The 20,277-nt window shown below is 38.5% G+C and overlaps 2 protein-coding genes across 3 annotated transcripts in view; one reads left to right on the forward strand and one right to left on the reverse strand.

Moving 5' to 3' along the window:
- The window catches only part of LOC109421539 (GATA zinc finger domain-containing protein 11), a 321,415-nt gene that overhangs the window by 68,374 nt on the left and 232,764 nt on the right, over positions 1-20,277 (forward strand). The gene's annotated exons all lie outside the window — the stretch shown is intronic.
- LOC109409145 (nidogen-like) lies at positions 1,374-18,435 on the reverse strand. The gene is made up of 10 exons (XM_019682562.3): positions 17,734-18,435; positions 5,419-5,898; positions 4,881-5,357; positions 4,306-4,818; positions 3,963-4,247; positions 3,759-3,906; positions 3,014-3,692; positions 2,801-2,958; positions 2,031-2,745; positions 1,374-1,756 (listed from the first exon to the last, which is right to left on the reverse strand). The coding sequence occupies exons 1-10, from the start codon at positions 17,923-17,925 to the stop codon at positions 1,504-1,506; spliced, it is 3,900 nt and encodes a 1,299-aa protein (XP_019538107.3). The 5' UTR covers positions 17,926-18,435; the 3' UTR covers positions 1,374-1,503.

Raw genomic sequence — 20,277 nt, forward strand, 5'->3', positions numbered from 1 at the left:
CTTGGCTAATGCGGAAACTTGATCGACAGAAACATCTCTTGCTATACGCGACAGATACAGCCAAAATTTCGGTTGACTAGGCGGTACTGTGGCGAAAATATAGACTGTTTCAGAAATTATAAATACACTAACGATTAACTGGCATTTCAATTTGAGCACATTATCCAAAAAAGTTTCTTCTAGATCTTATAATAAACATGCTAACGAAGCAAATAATACCAAATTTGTTGATGTTTCTTGTAAAAGTAAAAAAATAGGGCTCTGTAAACTAGATGATTAAAATTTGAAGTTGCACAAAGTGGTCAAAAAATGTAGCATAGTAGAAAAGAAAAAAATCTCACAGATAAAATATTTAATTTTCAAACACAATAAAAATGGCTGTACCGATTATAAAAGATATTTCTCGATTGGTAAGAGTCATTTTTACTGGAATATTTGATCAAGACCCACCATTACGGGCCTTCTCAATACAAATTTTTTTGTTTCCAATTTCTTAACAACACCGGTAGCAACAAACGTTAAGCAAACGAATGACTTAATTACTGCTTACTGCATTCGTTTTTATGGTATGACAAGCTTTGCCATCTGAAGAATCGAATGAGCTGAAAAAATAAGTTTAGATTAAATGCGTTCAGGAAAGCTAAGAAACTGTGTGATAGTTCTTATGTTTCGTAGAAAACCTTAAAAAATAAGAAACTTGATCTCCGAAAAAATAATGTGGAAATGCCTTTATCGATTTTTACCAAATTTTGATCAAGGCATTCCTTAGACAACTTGTTGAGAAAGCGAATGTGATAAAAATTTAGATAAATTTTGGTATTTAGTGATACATAATGTTGAAATCATTAAAAAACACCTTTGTGCAAATGCAAATTTGAAAAATTGAGTTATTTGTTAGAGAACTCGACTGTTCTTTGGAATATCAAGACAATTGAAAGGAAACATGAAAATATGTAGTACAATATGCTATACTCTGAAAAAAGTTGGTAAAAATCATTAGAACAGTTCATTTAATTTAATAAACAAAGTGTATTTATAATTTCTGAAACAGTCTATATAGTAAATGCACATAATAAACTTCAGAAATCTATTTTTCTTTTTTGAAAATACGGAAAAACGTAAAAACATATTATCAATCTCAAATACTGAAAATAGTGAGATCTTGATATCCATAAAAAGATTAGCATCATCCTGTTTTCTTCTAGACTTAGGCCTTTTCGGCGCCCCTCTTGGTCATTATCCTATCCGATTCTATCGTGTTGCACAGTACTTATACGATGTGGAAACTCACTAATAAGTGCTATTTTGAAATATTTTCGTCTCCCCGCACTGAACGGTTTTTTATGGAGAAGAAAACAATAAAATTGAACACATAGTTTTGTTGTTTTTATTTATTTTACAATCTTATATTACTACTCTACGGCATTTTAAAGGCATACTTTGTGTAAAATTATTATCAATAATTCACTTATGGCACTAAACTTCATGATCGACCAGCCTCTTCTAGTAGTCCAAAACTACATCATTACAGTTATTGTCGTCCGCACACTTGCAGCCCCTTCCCGATGGAGCACGGGGGTTCGACAGACAGATTCTTTTCTCCGTGCAGTCACCATTGTTCACCACACAAGGACTGTAGAACAGCGGACACTTGTCGGTAACCGCCGTCATGCCGTACATCTTGTGACTGCCAAAGACAGGAGATGGAATACCCTTCTCACGCTCTCCGTAAGCGTTGATGGATTCTACCTTTTTGCTGTGAATGGTAATGAGGCATAAGTAGGGTCTGGGACCATTTGGGCAGGAGCACCTATTTTGGGCACTTGCTGCTGTAACTCAGTCAATTTTGAACCGATTGGCTTGATTTTTGAGACACGATCAGCTAGGCACAGTAGCTAGTCATGTTTCAAAATTCAAGTCAATCGGTTTGAAATTGACTGAGTTATAGCAGCAAGTGCCCAAAATAGGTGCTCCTGCCCAAATGGTCCCAAACCCTACATCTGAAAAGTCTCAGTAATCAAACAACTTACGTGGTCCAGTCGGTCCAATAGAAGTGATCGTCAGTAACGGCCAAACCGAATGGATAGGTAAGGTTGCTTGCAACGGTTCTCACGTGCTTGGTGTAGGTGTCTACACATTCAATTTTCTTAGTACCGGCATCGGCATAGCACAGCTCGCCCGTGCCCGGTGCAACCTGTATGCTATTCGGCAGTTCAACTTGAGGTCCACTAACCAACACTTGACGTTCCGTACCATCTAGATTCGCCCATTCGATTTTCGGTCCTTCGCGGTTCCAGTCGGACCAGTACAATTTGCTCTGATGAGGATCAACTGCGATGCCTCTTGGATTTACCAGATACTTAGATACAATTACGGCTCTTAGGTTGGGATCTTCCAAGCTGGCAACCTCAATGGTATCTTTGGCTGAATCTGTCCAGTAGAGTCGTCGAGATATCCAGTCCACAGCTACACCTTCCGGTGACAGGATATCTTTGGTAATGAAGGGCTTACGGTCGGTTCCGTCGTATTTGCAGCTGAAAATTTGCTTAGCAGAAATATCACTGAAGTAGATTCGACCTTCGGCGCAGTCCTTGTCCACACCGATAGCCATCTGAGCCATAGTCACTGGGACACCACGGCCTCCATTGAAGGGAAGTTTCACGGTTGCCACACCTTGGCTTATCAAGAGGAACCCAGACTCGAGACGGGGAGCTGTGTTACAGACGCTGCCATTACCGATAAATCCTACAATTGAAAAGATCTTAAGATATAGCGCATCGTGACCAATTGTAGAACCAACCTTGATTGCAGGCGCATTGATATCCCGAAGTGGTACTGACACATTGAGCGTTGGGGTCGCAAAGACTTGGTATATTGACGCAATTGCGTTCCGGAGTACAAACGAATCCATCTCCAAAGAAACCAGGATTACAGGTGCATTCATATTTGGATGGCTCCCTAAATAAGAGATTGCTAAGCAATGCGGTACAGACGATATGACCTTAATAAATACCTGAAGTTAGGTCCACACGTGGCATGAAGGCCACAATTGTTGCGCACGTTGCATGGTGGTGGAATAGATTTACACTGGTGAACACCATCTCCAACGAAACCTTCCGGGCAATAGCAATACGGAATGTTCTGATGAGGATCGTACTTGCAGATGGCATTGTCAGCACAGTAAGCACCTCCGCATGATCCAGCCCGCACACAAAAGTCCGATACATCTCGCTCGTATCCATCTTGGCAGACGCATAGTCCCTCATGGCACACTGAATGCATTCCACAGTCATCATCTATAGAGCATTCCGGGGCAAGATGACAAGTGCGGCCATCACCGATGTATCCATTGTTGCAGACACACACTGATTTCTTCGAGTGGACGTTGTAATTACACGAAGCGTGCTGATCACAGATGTCTTCCTCATCTAGGCAAGATACTTCCTTCTCCACACAAGTGTAACCATCTCCATCGTAGCCAGGGTTACAAACACAATCGTAACGGTACTGTTGTTCGTTCCATTCACAGTTCGCTAGTGGACTACAGTGGTTTTCTACATCACATGATGGCAGATGTTGTTCATCGGGTTGAATTTCAACCAAACGACAAATTTGATCAAACGAATATTCGATCAGGGTGTAGCCAGTTGGACACGTACATCCCTGAACTGTGCAGAATGGTGCTATTTCATCTAAGGTATATTAAATATCGTGTTGAGTGAAATAATTTCTACATATCTATTACAAAATGATCTTACATTCTTCGTTAGACCCGTGCTTAACGCAGGCTTCACCGTTCCATACTTGATCTCCGTCACACGGATTTTCACACACGTAGCCATCGCCTGTGTATCCTGCCTTACATTCACAACGTCCGTTGACACAATCTGCGAATTCCGAGCAGTGCTGAAAAACAAAAACTGTACATGGCATACCGTCCAAATTTATGTACCTTGTAGTACCTCGCAATGATCCTCCCTGGGATCTGGAGCATATGAGTGAACTTCGTAGAACGTGTTGGCAGGAGTAGGGACCACTACTGAACTGGCACTGGCATCCACCAAATCGCACTGATATCCGTTACCCTCGTATCCTTCGAAGCAGATGCATTTGTAACCACCAGGTTCGTTGATGCAATCCGCATGCTCATCGCAGATATTGATACCCGAACACTCATCAATGTCGACACAGTTCACACGATCGTTGTTGTTGTAGGGAACGTATGTGAACCCGTTCTTACAGTTGCACTAAAATGGAAGCTCTAGAGTTATGTGCGTCATGATTTTCAAACCTTGTTGATCGTACATCGTAGGTATCGTCAGCATTCGGAACACAGACAGTATTGTCTCCACAGTTCGCATCGTCGCAGGGATTCACCTTTTCGCCGGAGCTGATCTTGCTTAGCATTCCCATTCGAATGGCCTTTTCTCGGGGTTCGTAACCCAGATTGACTTTGCTGGTTTTCAGCGTAGTCATCCGGTTCGCTGTATTTTCTTCCAGTTCCAAAAATGGACACGGTTCAAACGAAATGATCTGATGCATGGTGTAGTCCACTTCACGATCTTCCGGTGGAATATGCATTTTGTGAGAAGTGTATGCCTCAAGCCGATCTCTGCCAACTCGTTGATACACTTCCGAGTAATCATCGATGTGGACTTTGTTTCCAAATGGAACTTGCGCGACTTGACCTTCAATTGTGATATCTACAGCCAGTTGATCCCACAGATTCAGTCCATTAAAGCGTAGATCGATTCGAAGGTTATCATGCGATCCTTGGAAGCTGACTGTGGTTGTTTGGTTGAACTTTCCTCCGGTGATCTAGAATAGAAACCATTATAATGACTCTTTGACCAAAGCCTAGATTAACAATTTTCAAATACCTGATACCCATTGAGAACATTACCGATAGGTTTGGCGAACAACCATCCAATACTTGCACCAATAACCTGTGTCAGCTGTAGGGTTGTACCAAGATCATCATCTAAAGGACTCAACGCGGTGTAGGTTCTTCCATCAGCCATCACAACATAAGATTGCATTTGACTATCGATCGTCCAATGGTTCAGAGTACCTTTCACCGATCCGATCACACGCATTGGGACATCGTTTTTCACACAGCTGTAACCATTTCCGTAATATCCAAGCTTGCACGAACAACAGAATCCGGTGCTCGTATCCGTGCATGTAGCTGCCGAGTGACATTTGAAATGACCTCCATCGGCACAGCTGCGTGGCTCATGGGGACCGTCATCATGCACACTAGGTTCCTGTACATTGCCTTCTTGATCGAAAGGACCTACCTTGAACAACCACTCTCCCGGTTCACCCACGTTAGACGATACCGTAAGGTGCTTGATCTAGAAAAATACGCAGTTATCGTTATTTCACCGTTCGTCAATGTTCAAAATTGTCGCTTACGTTGTCAGTTCCGGAGCCCTGCAGAGGGAAAAATCGTCCATCCTCGGATATGAACCCAGCCTGGGCACGCACGTCTGGTAGTCCCGAGTCCTTTGTGTCACCCTGTATCCAGTTGAGGCCATTTTCAGGATACAAGAACTGTACATATGTCTCCTCATCACCCAGTATCAGCGCCACTTGGAACGAGTTCGTAACGTCGTTCTTCATGTCATAGTGACCCACGTGTTCCCAAGTTGCAACGAACACCTGTCGAGCATCGAAGTCTTCCGATTCGGCAAAGTTCACGCGTACCAGATCGCTCACTCGGTGCAGCAGCTCCTCGTCATTCGATTTGAAATACACGATGGCAGCGGTATCGTTCGGCAGCGTGGTATCCACGTTCGCGTAGAACGGAGCTACCGCCGGATACTCGATGGGAAACGGCAAATTGAGATAATTTTGAAACTCAGATCCAAACGTCAGGATGCCGTTGGTGTTGATCTGAAATGAATGGTTGTGTAACATCATCTCTTTCAACGTATAGTTTCTTACAACGGAATTCATTCATGAAAACGTAGACATATATGTAGAACAGAAGCATTGGCGTTGCGACATGGTTATCTCATTCTTATCTGTCTCATTCACGTTTCAGCACTTTATTCGCATTTATGCTACGCAAGTGTAATCGCCAACTCGTTCATTATTTTTGCAAAAGCAGGCAATAAAGAGCATGCTGACCGAGCGCCATTATGCTGGCCCGATTTGATAAGAAAAAAGATGAGACGCTTGGCGATGGTAGCGGTCATTGATTTATTTGAACCAAAAGTGTGAAGATTTTGAATTGAATGTTATAGCTCCTTGTTGATATAGTTATTTCACATTATGAATTATGATTTTTTCAGCACGAGTAAATTCTACGAGGTTTTTATTTGTCTGTATTAACGAGATTTTTAGCCCTAGGCTAGTTCATCTCGGGACTTACGCTTTACTTCCTTTCCGAATGAAGAACCCACATTTTGTGAGTTTGTCGGGAGTGGGATTCGATCCCAGGTCCTCGGAGATCGAGGTTTTCTGAGTTGGGTAAATACGAAAACTGCTGAAAAAATCCAGATTTGCAACGGGCTACATACAAAATTTTATGCAATGATTTTTTTTATTGTACGACTCATTTGGGTCGCATAATGTTCAACTCAAATAAGTTGCATGACTCATTTCAGTTGCACAATGCACCAGTGCGAAAAAGTTTGACATTATAATAATGAAATAAGTTATATAGAATAGAAATTATGATACTGAATTGCATAGAGTTTTTTCAAACATCTTTCAACAAAAAATGATGAAAAAATGCGACCGCAAAAACCACAATTGCAGTCAAATTGTATACTGCTGAGAGACTTGACATTTTGTTTGTTTGTTTAACGTATGTACGCTCCATAAAAAAATCAAGCATTAAATGTTACTGAAATCATGTTTTTTTGTTGTACAACTTGTTACTTGCTGAAAGCATTGTCAACTATTGTTGCTCCATTTATACTGCGATAATATGGTTACACGGAAGTCATGATGCACCTCAACTTCTTTTTACGCTGAGAAAAAAAATCTAATGCCTACCCAACTAACAATCGCCAGCCGCAAACAAGCATGCATGCTGAATTGTTGCTTTATAATAGTAATAATAGCTGAACTAAAAATATGCTGTACACTAGGGGCGGGACAGCTTCTAATACCGACTCTAATACTGCCTAATAAATATTAATGTCCTAATCTTCACCGTCAACCGACTCGTTTTTTGGATAGTATGTCATGACTTTTCATGCAATAATCAAAAACTGTCATGAAGACGCGAGGTGGAGGTACGGTGTGTTCGCAACTTTTCTACAATTTGTTCGGATAAACACTTAAATTTCTATTGATTATTTTAGCTGGGAGAATAAACTGAGCTCCAGCCACGGCTCCAGCATATATATCATCGAGGACATGGCTATCGAAAGCCCATGGCTAAGAGGCTAGGATGAATCATAAGAAATGGCTTTCTCGAAATGGAATTTCTCGAGGAAAACGATCACTGATGTTGCTTGCTAAACTTCTATGTTGCATGAATGTAAAAAACTGAACTGTAAAAATGAGAATATCATTTGCACTGCCCTTGGATGTGCGACGGTGCAGTATTCTGCCAATAAAGTACTTTAGTATAATTTTTCTGAAGCATTTTTGAGCGAGGATATTTTTGCTGATTCCAGTCAATAATCAATAGCCAAGCTAATCAAATATCGAATAATCTCCGGTGATGTGACCATAATATTGTATAAGATCTTCAGACCAAACGATACGACACATAGGGTATCGCGCTACTTGGGCGGTGGCTTCTATATTCGTCTGTTTTCCACTATAACTCAGTCAATTTTGAACCAATTGACTTGAAATGTTGTACACGGGTAGATACTATACCTATCTCATCACATTCCAAAAGTTGTGTCAATTGGTTCAAATTTGACTGAGTTATAGTGGAAAACAGACGGATATAGAAGGCACCGCCCAAGTAGCGCGATTCCCTACGACAATAATCACGACTGTTTGCAGTAGTCCGTCATCTGAGAGTCCCAAATTGATTCTCTTGGCATGATCTTGTATGAGAAGCTCAATAAGAGAGCAAGATTTTGCCGACTTCAGTTTTCTCGTCCTGATTCATTTACTCATGCAACACAAAGACGATGAAAGCGCCACGATCATTTTTTTTGTTGGCATCACGGTTGTCACCCCAAATCAATTCAGTTCAATCGACGTGGCTTACTTTGTTTTAATTTGGTAGGGCTCTGGGATTAATATTTTCTAATACTGCTAATATCGCTAATTAATATTAGAGCTGTCCCGCCCCTAGGCTGTACATATTACTGTACAAATGCTTTTTCAATTAAAAAGGAGCCAATGTTCAACTTTTCGTATTGGTATTAATAATGATAATTTAAAACACTTTTCAAGCGTTTAACCTTTCAGTACTCGCGCCAATTTTTGTAACGCGAGCAGTCGCGCGTTGTACTTTGTACAACACCCAAACATTCTGAAATATCTAAGGATCCTGATTGTTTAGAAAAGGACTGTCTTTGGTAAAGTTGTTGTAAATTTCATGAGCTACTTGATGCTGACAAAGTTGATTCGTAATACGTCCACTAGGCGGCGCTAGTGAGCAATATCATGTTATATCTTATATCTCAGGATCCTGATGTCTTAGAAAGATGGTGTCTTCGGCAAAGTTGTTTGGTAAGTCAACGGCTTACAGATTATTGGCCGTTTAATTGGAAATTCCACCACTAGGCGGCGCTAGTGAGCAAATAAACTTAATATCCTATGTATCTCGGGATCCTGATTACTTAGACAGATGGTGTCTTTGACAAAGTTGTTTGGTAGGTCAAGGACTTACGGATGATTCGCAGTTTAATTTGAAATTTCACCACTAGGCGGCGCTAGTGAGCAATTTCATGTTATATCTTATATCTCAGGATCCTGATGTCTTAGAAAGATGGTGTCTTCGGCAAAGTTGTTTGGTAGGTAAACGGCTTACAGATTATTGGTCGTTTTATTGGAAATTCCACATCTAGGCGGCGCTAGTGAGCAAATAAACTTTATATCCTATGTATTTCAGGAACTTGATAACTTAGAAAAATGGTGTCTTCGACAAAGTTGTTTAGTAGGTCAAGTACATACGGATGATTCGCAGTTTAATTTGAAATTTCATCACTTGGCGGCGCTAGTGAGCACGTAAATATTATATATTATGTATCTCTGGACCCTCGTTACTTAGAAAGATAGTGTCTTCGGCAAAGATGTTTGGTATATCAAGGGCTTATAGATGAGTGACAGTTTGATTTCAAATGCCACCACTAGGAGGCGCTAGTGAGCATGTAAATTTTTAATCTCATGTAGCTCAGGATCCCGATTAAAAAGGCACGGGACACCGTCTTCAGCCAGAGGCTGTACAGACTGAACAGAACTTAACACTAGACCATGGACACGACATACATTACATGCACCAGTGGATAGCATGGTGCGGTTACACACTTGCTAACGCTAACCGAACGGCCACGAAGCTCCACTTTACTCAGAAAGATGGTGTCTTCGGCAAAGTTGTTTGGTAGATCAAAGACCAAATGGAGGAAAAGTTACCTCTCGTGCCGATCTTCTAAAAGATCGAAAACTTACAGATAGTTGTCCGTTTGAATCGTAGTTTCACCACTAGATGATGCTAGTGAACATAAAAAATGTATATGCAATAGTTCTCAGGATCCTGGTTACTAGAAGAGAGATGGTGGTTTCGGAAAAGTTGTCAAATAGGTCAAATGGTCAAATAGGTTAAGTGCATTTGGTTGAGACATATGAGTTATAAAATTTGAATACCCACTAGCGCCACCTAGATGTGGAGTTTCAAACCAAACGGCTCTCCATCAGTTAGTGTTTAACCAACCAAACAACTTTGCCGAAGACGCCATCATTCTAAGTACTCAGGATCCTGAGTTATATGGGATATAAAAATTACATGCTCACTAGCGCCGCCTATTGGTTGAAATCTGAATTTCTCAGATCACCTCGCGAAGGCCCTTGATATCCCAAGTAACTTTGCCGAAGACACCATATTTCTAGATCATTCAGATTTTGAAATACACTAATTCACATTCAACTGTCTATCTTATCTTAAATATAGTACGTTCTTCATATTGCGATTTTCAACTTTCCGCATTATAAGGAGTTATACTGTTTTCAAAAAAGGTCTTATAATATTCCAAATAAGATTCCTGTAGAATACATTTGGGGTTGACATCGATAGAAAAGATGGTTTCAAAGTAATAGTCGATAATTCTCATGTGTTGTACAAAGTACAACAGCGCGATTAACGGAAGGTTAATAAGATTTTTATTCGACTCGCAGTAATTCCTTTACAACATAGTTCAACAAGACTTTTTTCTGCTTCTTGTTAAGTTCATGTAAAAATTAGGACATGTATCTGAATAATGTTTTTTTCACAAGTCAAATAAGCGCTTTCGTTTCATCATACTTCGACTCAGAGTACATGATGAAAAACACGTGTTTTTTACCGAACAACAGCTGAATAATTCTGTTGTTCAGTCGTTAACCATAATGTTGTGCTAATTCACCACTGCTGTATAGGAGTCAGAGTCTGATCATTATTAAACCACGGGAAGTTTATGTTTTGATTTGAGCGCTGCAATTCATCATCTCTAGGATGGCGCAGATAGGAAGGCATGCGGCTGGCAATCGACGGGTCTCGAGTTTGAATCTGGATTTAGTTAAATTTATGTGTAGTTATTATTTCATAATATTTGTTCACAGCATTAAGTTCCAATCATAAACTCTCGTGGAAATTGAAAAATTTTGCATTTTTTTTATTTTTAATCATTTTTGCTAAAGCTGAATAACAGCTTTACTATATATTTGTAAAACGATTTAACAACAAACATTTCAGTTGGTACACAACACTATGTTTTACAGTTTCTCCAAACTTGTGTGAACAAAACCCGAACAAAGGTTGTGCCTGAAAATTATCCAAATGTTATTCAGCATCATGCTGAATCAATTCGTCGTAAAGGTGCTTGTAAAATGAGTGATTGTTAGTTGGGTAGACATGATGAGTAAGCTAAGTATTTTTACATTTTATACACTTTTCTTAAATGTTTCAAACAAAATCAAAATATTGCGCATGTCCTTTGTTTTGATGAAAATGTTTTCGCTCGTAAATGAGAACAAAGTGTGCTGTTAACCATAACAGTATCAAATAATTTGAGCTTTTTGGAGACTTTACTCTATTTTGTTAAGGCCACACGGGACGACGTGTAATATTTCCTATCTTTCCTCTCTTTCTAACAGTTTGCCTCGCGATTTTGAAAAAAGCAAATATCAATTTCCACTGCACTGACGTAGCTGAAACTTTAGTCGATTGTGCACCACAAGTGAGCAAATGAACGGTCAAATTTCTAGTCAATAATATAAAGTAGAAGTTGAGATTTGCATCTTACTAACAACAGAGCAATGGCGGACGATTCATCCACCGTCCCGTCCGGCCTTAATGTACGTAGCCAAAGGGTGGCAAATGAGAGTAAACTATCCTCATTTTTCTTGGTCTTTGAACGAAATATTTTGAGCTAGGCAGAAACTGTCACAGAAAGTCCTCACTTTTCATATTGTGAAGAACTTTCAAGAATCAAATTTGCCTGAATAATCCAAATTTTCTAAAGATTATTTAATAATAGGACACAATCGTTGAAGTACTAGATTTGTAGTGACGAGCTGAATTTTTGTATGGTAAGAAGGTGAATTTTCTGTTTCTGCCATAAATGGTGCAAAAAGCGTGGGTCTTATGATTCCTTGTTTAATTTGATACTGATCTTCGGGTAACTGCGTTGTTTAAGTTGACAGAAATGGAGAAAACAACAGCACAGTTACCCAAGGTTTGGCTCAAACAGCATTAAATAAGACAAGGAATCATAATATCCATGCTTTTTGCACCATTTCATTGCAGAAACGGAGAATTCACCTTCTCACCATACAAAAAATCAGCTCATTAGTATGACACTCTTTGACCAATGCCAAATTTGACCACTTTTGACAGTTAAATTTTGACCAAGGTGTACCGGGCAAACAAAATTATTTGTCACTCTCGAAAAACGAATAGGAACAAACAGAGCCAAACAACTTGCCAAAATTTATCTGTCAAAAATGGTCAAATATTTGGCGTCTGGACAAAGCGTGTACGAGCATCTTAAGGCCATATGAATAAAGTTGAGTAAATACTCTTTACTAAATCTATGTGAAGCCGTGGAGCAAATCTCTGTGAAACTTCACAGAGATCTGAGTAAAGAGTATTTACTCAGCTTTATTCATATAGGCCTTTTCAGCTGACAGGTCCGTGTATGCCACTGTTTACAACTGTCGAACAAAGGCGCAAACGCTGAACTGTCATTTTCATAGGGGCTGACCATTAATTACGTAAGGGAATTTTTACGATTTTTTGACACCCCCTCCCCCCCTTGTTAGATTTTTTGTATGACAACCCCTCCCCCCTTGTAAGATTTTTTGTATGACAACCCATTTTTTTTGTATGGCGCGTAAGATTTCTCAAACCCCCCCTCCCCCCATAAATCCTTACGTAATTAATGGACAGCCTCATAGGAGAACTGTCAAGGGCCCCCAAAATCAGCTAATTTTAAACGTCTTCTGATTTGGCCTATTGTGCGTTTACTCTATGAACACGATCGGTTATAAAGTATTCGTTCGGTCAAGTTGCCGTTTTCATATTACTGTCGGGATTATATAGCGCAGTGTTTCCCAAAGTGGGCGAAATCGCCCCTTGGGGGGCAAAAACTACATCAGAGGGGGCAAAAATTTTAAAACTTATAATTGGAGGGGCGAAAAGTTCAACAAGAGGGCGATTTTTTAAAAACTGGTGAATAGTTGAAACCCTTTATTATGGCGCCAGCACCAAACCGAATAGCGACGTTTTGACTACCGAAACTTTTGAACTAACGACACTTTTTTCAGTACCAAAAGTAGCGCGCTGTTTTCGTTTGTTGATGCACTATCATGTAACGTTACTTCCGATGTGTGTTGTAAACAACTCAGCATTAGAAAAAAATATTTTTGTAAAAAATGTAATTTGAATTTCAACTGAATTCACAATAAAATTAATATGAAACCTGTCACAAATACCTATTGATGAATGGAAATTTGAACAAATATCACGATATAGTAAGAACAAATCTTACCCTTCCCGTTATTTTGCATTTTCAAACAAGAAGTATTGATAGATTGTTTTTAATTGGTGCTCACTTTTGACGGACTCATTTCGCACAATAAGGCATATGGTTTGAAACGATATATTCGTGATCTTTAGACGTGTTTCAAGAAATATGAATATTTAGCGTTAATGATTTGATTGAATATGTTCTCAGGTGTGCTACAAGTTCACTAATATCTTCAACTAGGTCATGAAGTGCATAAGTTTTTTCGGAATGTTTTTTCACATTTTATGCTTTTCCAGATTTTGTCTAGATTTTTTGTTTTGGGATATTCCGATAGAATTCTAAAAATATCTTAACATTATTTTCAGATCTTATGCTTTGGCTTTGTTGTAGGTTTTGCAGATATCTTACAGTTTAAAATTTTTCGAGATGACATTTTTCGCTTTCATCACTATCATAGTGAGATTGCTAAAATTTACCAATCTGCTCGGAATGTTTTACATAGCATCTTTGAAAACTTTGTGTTGCGTACATGGCGCAGAACTTCAAAATTTATGTCAAATTCGTAATCCCAAAATGTTTTGCAACTGTTTTTTCATATTTGGTGAAATAATTACGAAAACATTTAACTTACGATAAAGCGGTATTGTTTGTAATTTTTTTTAAGTTTCTATAAGAGAATCAAAGTTGCTTTTTAAATCTGATCATGGAACACTTTTACAATCTATTCACTCAGTATTTGTAAAACATATATTAGAAAGTTACATTTCCTTAAAATTCTAGAAAAAAAATGATTTGGAATGTTATTTGCGACATGTATTGTATATTAGGCAGCATTCATTTATCATTTATTACGTAACGCTAAAATCGACAATTTTTGACCCCCCCTCCCCCCTCCATAACGCTTTTTTGAATGAAAACCCTATAATTTTGGTATGAGCCGTTCTCGGCTCGGCTGTTCTCCCCCTCCCCCCGCCCCCTAGAGCGTTTCGTAATTTGTAGACGGCGCCTTATATATCAAACTGCATATAAAATGAAAATTATGAAATTTTATGGTAAAACAAGTAAGATTTGTAAATTTGTGGTAAAACTAGGTAAGATTTCAATAAATGTATCAGCAGATAGTTTGGAAGACTATACAATAATTGAAAATCAGAGAATTGGCGTAGTTGCAAAGCAGATGCAATTTTATAATTAATAAGTCAAATTTAGGGGGGCGAAAACTTATTTTGCCAGCTTCAAGGGGGCGATAGCTCCGACAAGTTTGGAAAAACTGAATAGCGGATGTTACAGGATATAGCTAAGTATCGTGAAAGTATTTAAAATATTTAAGTTCACTTCATAGTTATTCTTTTTAAATATGTACATAATCAATTCGGGACAGTTGTATAGAAAATGTCTCAACAAAGTCTAAGGACAACAACCATTCATCCAATTATCAATTTAAACAAATATAAACTATTCATTAAATATTTGGAAGTGGTCATAAAATACTAAGCTATTTGACGGGAAAAACTCTCAGAAAATAAACATAGCATATCGGTAGTTTACAGTGCCCTTTTCAATAAAACATGTTTGTAAGCAGATTCTTTTCCTCCTTCAGAAAAAAATAGCTAATTTGGCTGAAAATTGAAACTGCACAAGCCGTTCAGATGTTGCAGGTTATGGCTTTCAGTCTTTGGAGAAATCCCTCATAAAAAATATCATAAAAATACGATAAATTTTATTGTTACAGCACCATTTTTTTTTAATCATTCACTATTAAACGTATTGTAATTTGCACAGCACACTTACCATCACCACTATTGTTTAATACCATTCGGTGAATGGTAAATGCCACTTTTACAATAAAAAATTGTAGTCATTATGTATCTTTATTATCAAATTTTGAGTAAAATGTTCATACATTTTTTGCGAAAAACAGTAGAATGTATTGTGTTTTTATGAGACATTTTTAGGGTATTTTTTCCAAAATAAAATAATACATGCTGATCTTTTTTCATTGTTCTTACAATACAAATACAATTAATTGAATGACGTCGAATGATTCGTTGTTATAATGAAAGTACAATAATATTTATTGTTATTTGTAAGTAGTTTTCGCTTTTGAAAATGCATAGAATTTTTATTTCTCGCTAACATTTATTGCATTTATAAGCACTAATGGCCACCAGAATGATATGCACATTTTATGATAAGAATGAAACACTCTGATGTCTGTCTGGTAAGTGTCGCTTGGCAGCTTTTTTTAAGATCTATCATCAATCTTTTCAAATAACTGCCAAATATCACAGGTCAGACCTTTCAGAAGCGAAAATTGTTCACATAAGAATAAATATTATTTTATGTTTATTTTAACACCGGTTAAATTGAACCCATTAAACTAATCGTATTTGTATTCTTACCAATGGTAGTGTACTATTTACTAGATTCCTTTAATGTTTTGGAAAATATTGCGCATTGCGCGGTTATAAGTGCGACGATGAAGTGCGGAATCTCAAATAAAAGTGTGATTTTGCGTCAGATCGTTCCGGTGTCTTCACCGCACTTATTCTGTAGCTCGTGTTGAATAAGTGCGGTGAAGACACCGGAACGATTTGATGCAATATCGCACTTTTATTTGAGATTCCGCACTTTGTCGCAGTCCAGTTAGCAATGCAATAAACTTTTATTAAAAAAAATCATTGCTCATCTTTTTCTTGGAGTAAAGTCCTCACTTGGATAAAGCGTGCTTCTCAGCTAGTGTACCATAAGTACTTCCTCAGTTATTAACTGAGAGCTTCATCTGCTATCACGGTGTGACATCTGTCAGTCGTTGCAGTTAGCAAATAACATTAGATATCCGAAAAATAAACATGTTACACTTATCGAATGTCTACTGCACTCAAATTATAAACGAGAACTAAAAAAAATATGCCAGGTTATTTTGTTTTTGATTATACAGAATAGAATAACATGATGATTCAAGCAACAATAATATTGATTGATTGATTTGTCTTTATTGAAGAGACATTCAGCCCTTGGCTGGTTCGTCTATACATTTTTTTTTTGATAAAAGCTCCATGAGAACTTTTCAGGCACTTTTCCAACTGTCTAAAAACAACTTAAATGATTGTTTACTGATAGTAACTTTAAATCATTAAAGAACAATTGAATAACAATTGAATCAATTAGCACCAATAAAGCCAATGCTCACTTATTGTACGAACTATATGGGCTTAATTTCTATTGTAAAAAGTAACAATACTGCATTAACATGTCTAAAGGGTCTAACTCGTTTTGTAAACAAACATTGTTTCTGTCGCTTTAGGGCTCATCTCGATCCACCCACGCATTTGGGGGCCGTTATCAGAAAGATCTAACTTTGCTCTTTCTGATAACGGCCCCCAGATGCGTGGGTGGATCGAGATGAGCCCTACAGCGACAGAAACAATGTTTGTTTACAAAACGAGTTAGACCCTTTAGACATGTTAATGCAGAATATATCTTCTGTGTCCTTTATTTACAATGAAACCTGTCATATGTTAATAATATTTACCATGCTATAAATGATATTTTTTTTATCAGGGATAACTTAAAATCAAATTCTTAAGTTTTTTTTTATCATGTTTTCATTCGATGTTTCGGATATGTGCTTCTCAAGAAACTCCATTTTCTCCTAACATAGACTCTTAGCATAGGCCGAATTTGTCTTAGACGAACGTATCGTCTACCGCCTGCAAAACAGGTGACTACATAGTAGTTCCACCGACCGTCGGATGTAATTCTGCGATCAGGATCGTTTGCAAATTTACCCTATAATGATCCACCGCCGTGGACAGCAGACGATACGTTCGTCTGGGACAAATTCGGGCTATGCTGTGGGCCTATGTTACGAGAAAACGAAGTATAGCTAATTCTTTGAGAAAGGTACAATAAAAGTGTCCAAAACGTCGGTCTAAAACTTAAGAAGCCATTGCTGCCAATCGAATAGTTCAATCACAAACATGCGTGTCACATAGAACGAATTGCGGTTAAAATTATTGTCACGAAAACATAATCTCCCAATGCTTAGCACGCTGTTCCAAGGCATCGCTTGGGCAACTAATAATACCAACACGGTGCTCCATTTACCGTTATTGTCCAACAAAAAAAATCCAGAATTCTCCGTTTTTGAATCCATGTGTTTAGAAACTTTTTATGTAAGCTGCAATTCAAATGTACATAAATAGCCTGCGACAAAACACTGTTGTTCCACTATAGGCTGCTGCAGTTGGAATGTTATCAGCATTCCTCACTATGCCATTTCTTCGCACAATTAAGGACTTTGATAAGACCAGCTGTTAATTTGCACATGAAGTGCGCTACGCACACGCATCCAGTGGGAACTTTGCCGTTTCACAGCAATCACATTAACGTACAGCACAGAAACTCCTATGGATGAACGAGAAACTTGCCCGACCTCGGGCTGATTAGGGTTCTAAATATTTCAATGCTACTATCTGAACTCTGTGACTCCGTAGAAATTGATAACCATGCACAGTCAGTGGATCCGTTCTCTTCGTTTGCTTCTGTTCCGCTGATCGATCTTCAGCAATGTTTCACTCACGTATACGAATTCGTATTTTTCACTGTAGAAATGGGCTGGCACGTCCAGCTGAACTTCTGCGTACTCCTCGTCGCCTCGTGGTAGGACATCGCTCGGTTCGTTGATGTAGCTGTACAAATCCCTTGGATTAATCCCTGCGGCTATTCCAGAGCATATCGCTATGGCTCCCAGAGCCAACAATATAGATTGCATTTTTCTGATTTCACTGTTTGTTTTTCAACATTTGATAATCGATCACTATATTTAGTAGCCTTTATTCTGACCGACTTGCACTTAGGTCACGGATTAAGTAACTTGATCGTTATCACCGTCGTTCGTTGCCCACTTTGTTGTACTTCGCTGGGTTCTCGTTATCAATCGTGCACTTTTCTTTTCACTATCACCCAATAGGTTCCATTCACTATCCTATCCTTAGCTGCTACAACAGTCTTCTCCAACAGTCATCTCCACTATCACCGAGTCCAGAATGGGCTTCCAGAAATTGCGACCGCTCTACTCGAGATCCCGAACACGACTGGCGCACCGATCAGAATGCTACGGGATAGAGATCTCTTTCGTGGTCCATTCTCATCCTCTCGGGGGCCCCGTCGTAAGACGATGAATAATATTTAATGATTGCTCGAGGAGAGATGCCGGCTGACGATGGTAGATCTTCTGCTGAGCCCCATATGGTTGACATACGCAATAGGCAGCCACCGCGACGAGCTGGGGTTCATTAGGTTGACGAGGCGTATAGACTGATGTCTGGTGTGGTGTATGCTGTTCATGGTGGTTTCGTTTAGGATCGTTTGGGGGAAATTCGTTATTGCATATAGGGAAAACGTGGCCCACTCTGGATGTCGTTATTTTAGTTAGAATTCGAAATTTTAATTGGTTGAAATTGGCTGTTGTCGCACTGGTGATAGCTTTGCGCGTGTCAGCGTGTCAATTGAAGAATGATTTGTTTGATGAGCTGTGCATAGGCCTGGCAACACACAATGTTTCGGAATCTTCAGGTCAAGGAGCAACCAAAATGTTCGATATCAATTTGGCCTTCAGTTGTACGAAACGATAGCTAGAAGACTTTTAGAAATAGTACACGCAAACTATCGCGAGCGTTAAGTTAGGTGGAGGAGGACAACCCTGGATAGTTTTTTTTAATACCCAGTATAATTTACAAAATTTCTAGCAGAACTCTTTTTGGTTTTCAAATTTACATAATGGTTCCGTATCCAATCCACCGAATTGGTACTCCATAAATTCATATAAACCGAAAAAGTTTTCCCGAGTAACATACGCTCGCCGCCAAACTGACACGCGCACATGTTTTTAATTACGTCTATTTCAGTAAGTTGTAGCCATTTCGGCCCTCTTCCCAAGAACCACAAACCATGATGTGTGCCATTATAGATCATCTGTTGCTTCGGCACATCATCTCAATAAATACAGTTAATATGAATGCGGCGCGCGGGTTATGCTACAAACATACATTTTATTTCGGTGACACTCTCAGTTCATTCAAGGAAGAGTTGGGAAATGTGAATGTTTTTGACCTTTCTTTTTCATTTCTAGAGGAGTGTGTAGAGGGCAGTGCTCCAACATGCAACAGTTTTGCCTTTTCTTCAGTTGGACCGAAGCGTCTCAGATTTTCATGGAACTTTTCCCACAGGCAGCGCTCATGGATATATGAACAAAAAAAATGAGAAAAATTCGCCCATTTTCCCGGAAAACTCAGGTGGATTTTTTTTTGTTTTGCCCCGACACTACTTTGAAAAATTATAGCTCAAGAATGGAGCATCTTAAAAAAAAATCTTAGAACAAGAAAACAAATTATCTCAGAAATCCAAATAAAAATATGAACTGGAAAAAGTTTTCCACAAAATATTCTATAGTTGAGAAAATTAGTAAAGAAAAGCCGGAAAACTATGCCCGAACTCGTGGAAAATTTTCAAAAACATATGTTTATGAAGGTTATAAGCTTTAATCGCTGAAATTTTTTGAAATGCACTTTGAAAAATCATAACTCAAAAACGAAGTATCGTAGAAACAAAGTTTTTTAATGAAAATGAAAGCAAATAATATAGTTCATAGAAAAAGCTTAATGGCACATTTGGACATTTTTCAACAAAATTGGCCATAAACTCAAAAACGAAAAAAAGTGCATTGCAAAAATTTCAGCAATTGAAGCTTAAAATAATTTTTTTGAACATTTTGCTCGATTTCGGGCATAGTTTTTCCGGCTTTCATACAGAAATTTGCTCAACTGTGGAAAATTATGTGGAAAACTTTTTCCAGTTCATATTTTTGAGAATTCTGAGAAAATTTGCTTTCATTAAAAAAAAAACTTTGTTTCTACGATGTTTCGTTCTTGAGTTATGATTTTTCAAAATAAGCAGTGTCAGAGAAAATCAAAAAAAAATCCACCTGAGTTTCCGGGAAAATAGGAGACCCTGATTTCTCTCAATTTTTTCGTTCATATATCCATGAGCCCTGTCTGTGGAAAAAGTTCCATGAAAATCTGAGACCCTTTGGCCCAATTTGTACGGTAATAAAAAAAAAATCCCC

This window comes from Aedes albopictus, chromosome 2 (genome assembly GCF_035046485.1).
Source record: "Aedes albopictus strain Foshan chromosome 2, AalbF5, whole genome shotgun sequence".
Taxonomy (NCBI): domain Eukaryota; kingdom Metazoa; phylum Arthropoda; class Insecta; order Diptera; family Culicidae; genus Aedes; species Aedes albopictus.

What these genes read in the sequence shown, in the direction of transcription:
- LOC109409145 (XM_019682562.3), bottom strand. Translation starts at nt 17,925, where the DNA reads ATGCAATCTATATTGTTGGCTCTGGGAGCCATAGCGATATGCTCTGGA. An exon ending in AAAAATACGAATTCGTATAC is followed by an intron (nt 5,899 to 17,733) that starts GTGAGTGAAACA and finishes CATTCATTTCAG; the next exon opens with ATCAACACCAACGGCATCCT. An exon ending in ATGTTCTCAATGGGTATCAG is followed by an intron (nt 4,819 to 4,880) that starts GTATTTGAAAAT and finishes TTTCTATTCTAG; the next exon opens with ATCACCGGAGGAAAGTTCAA.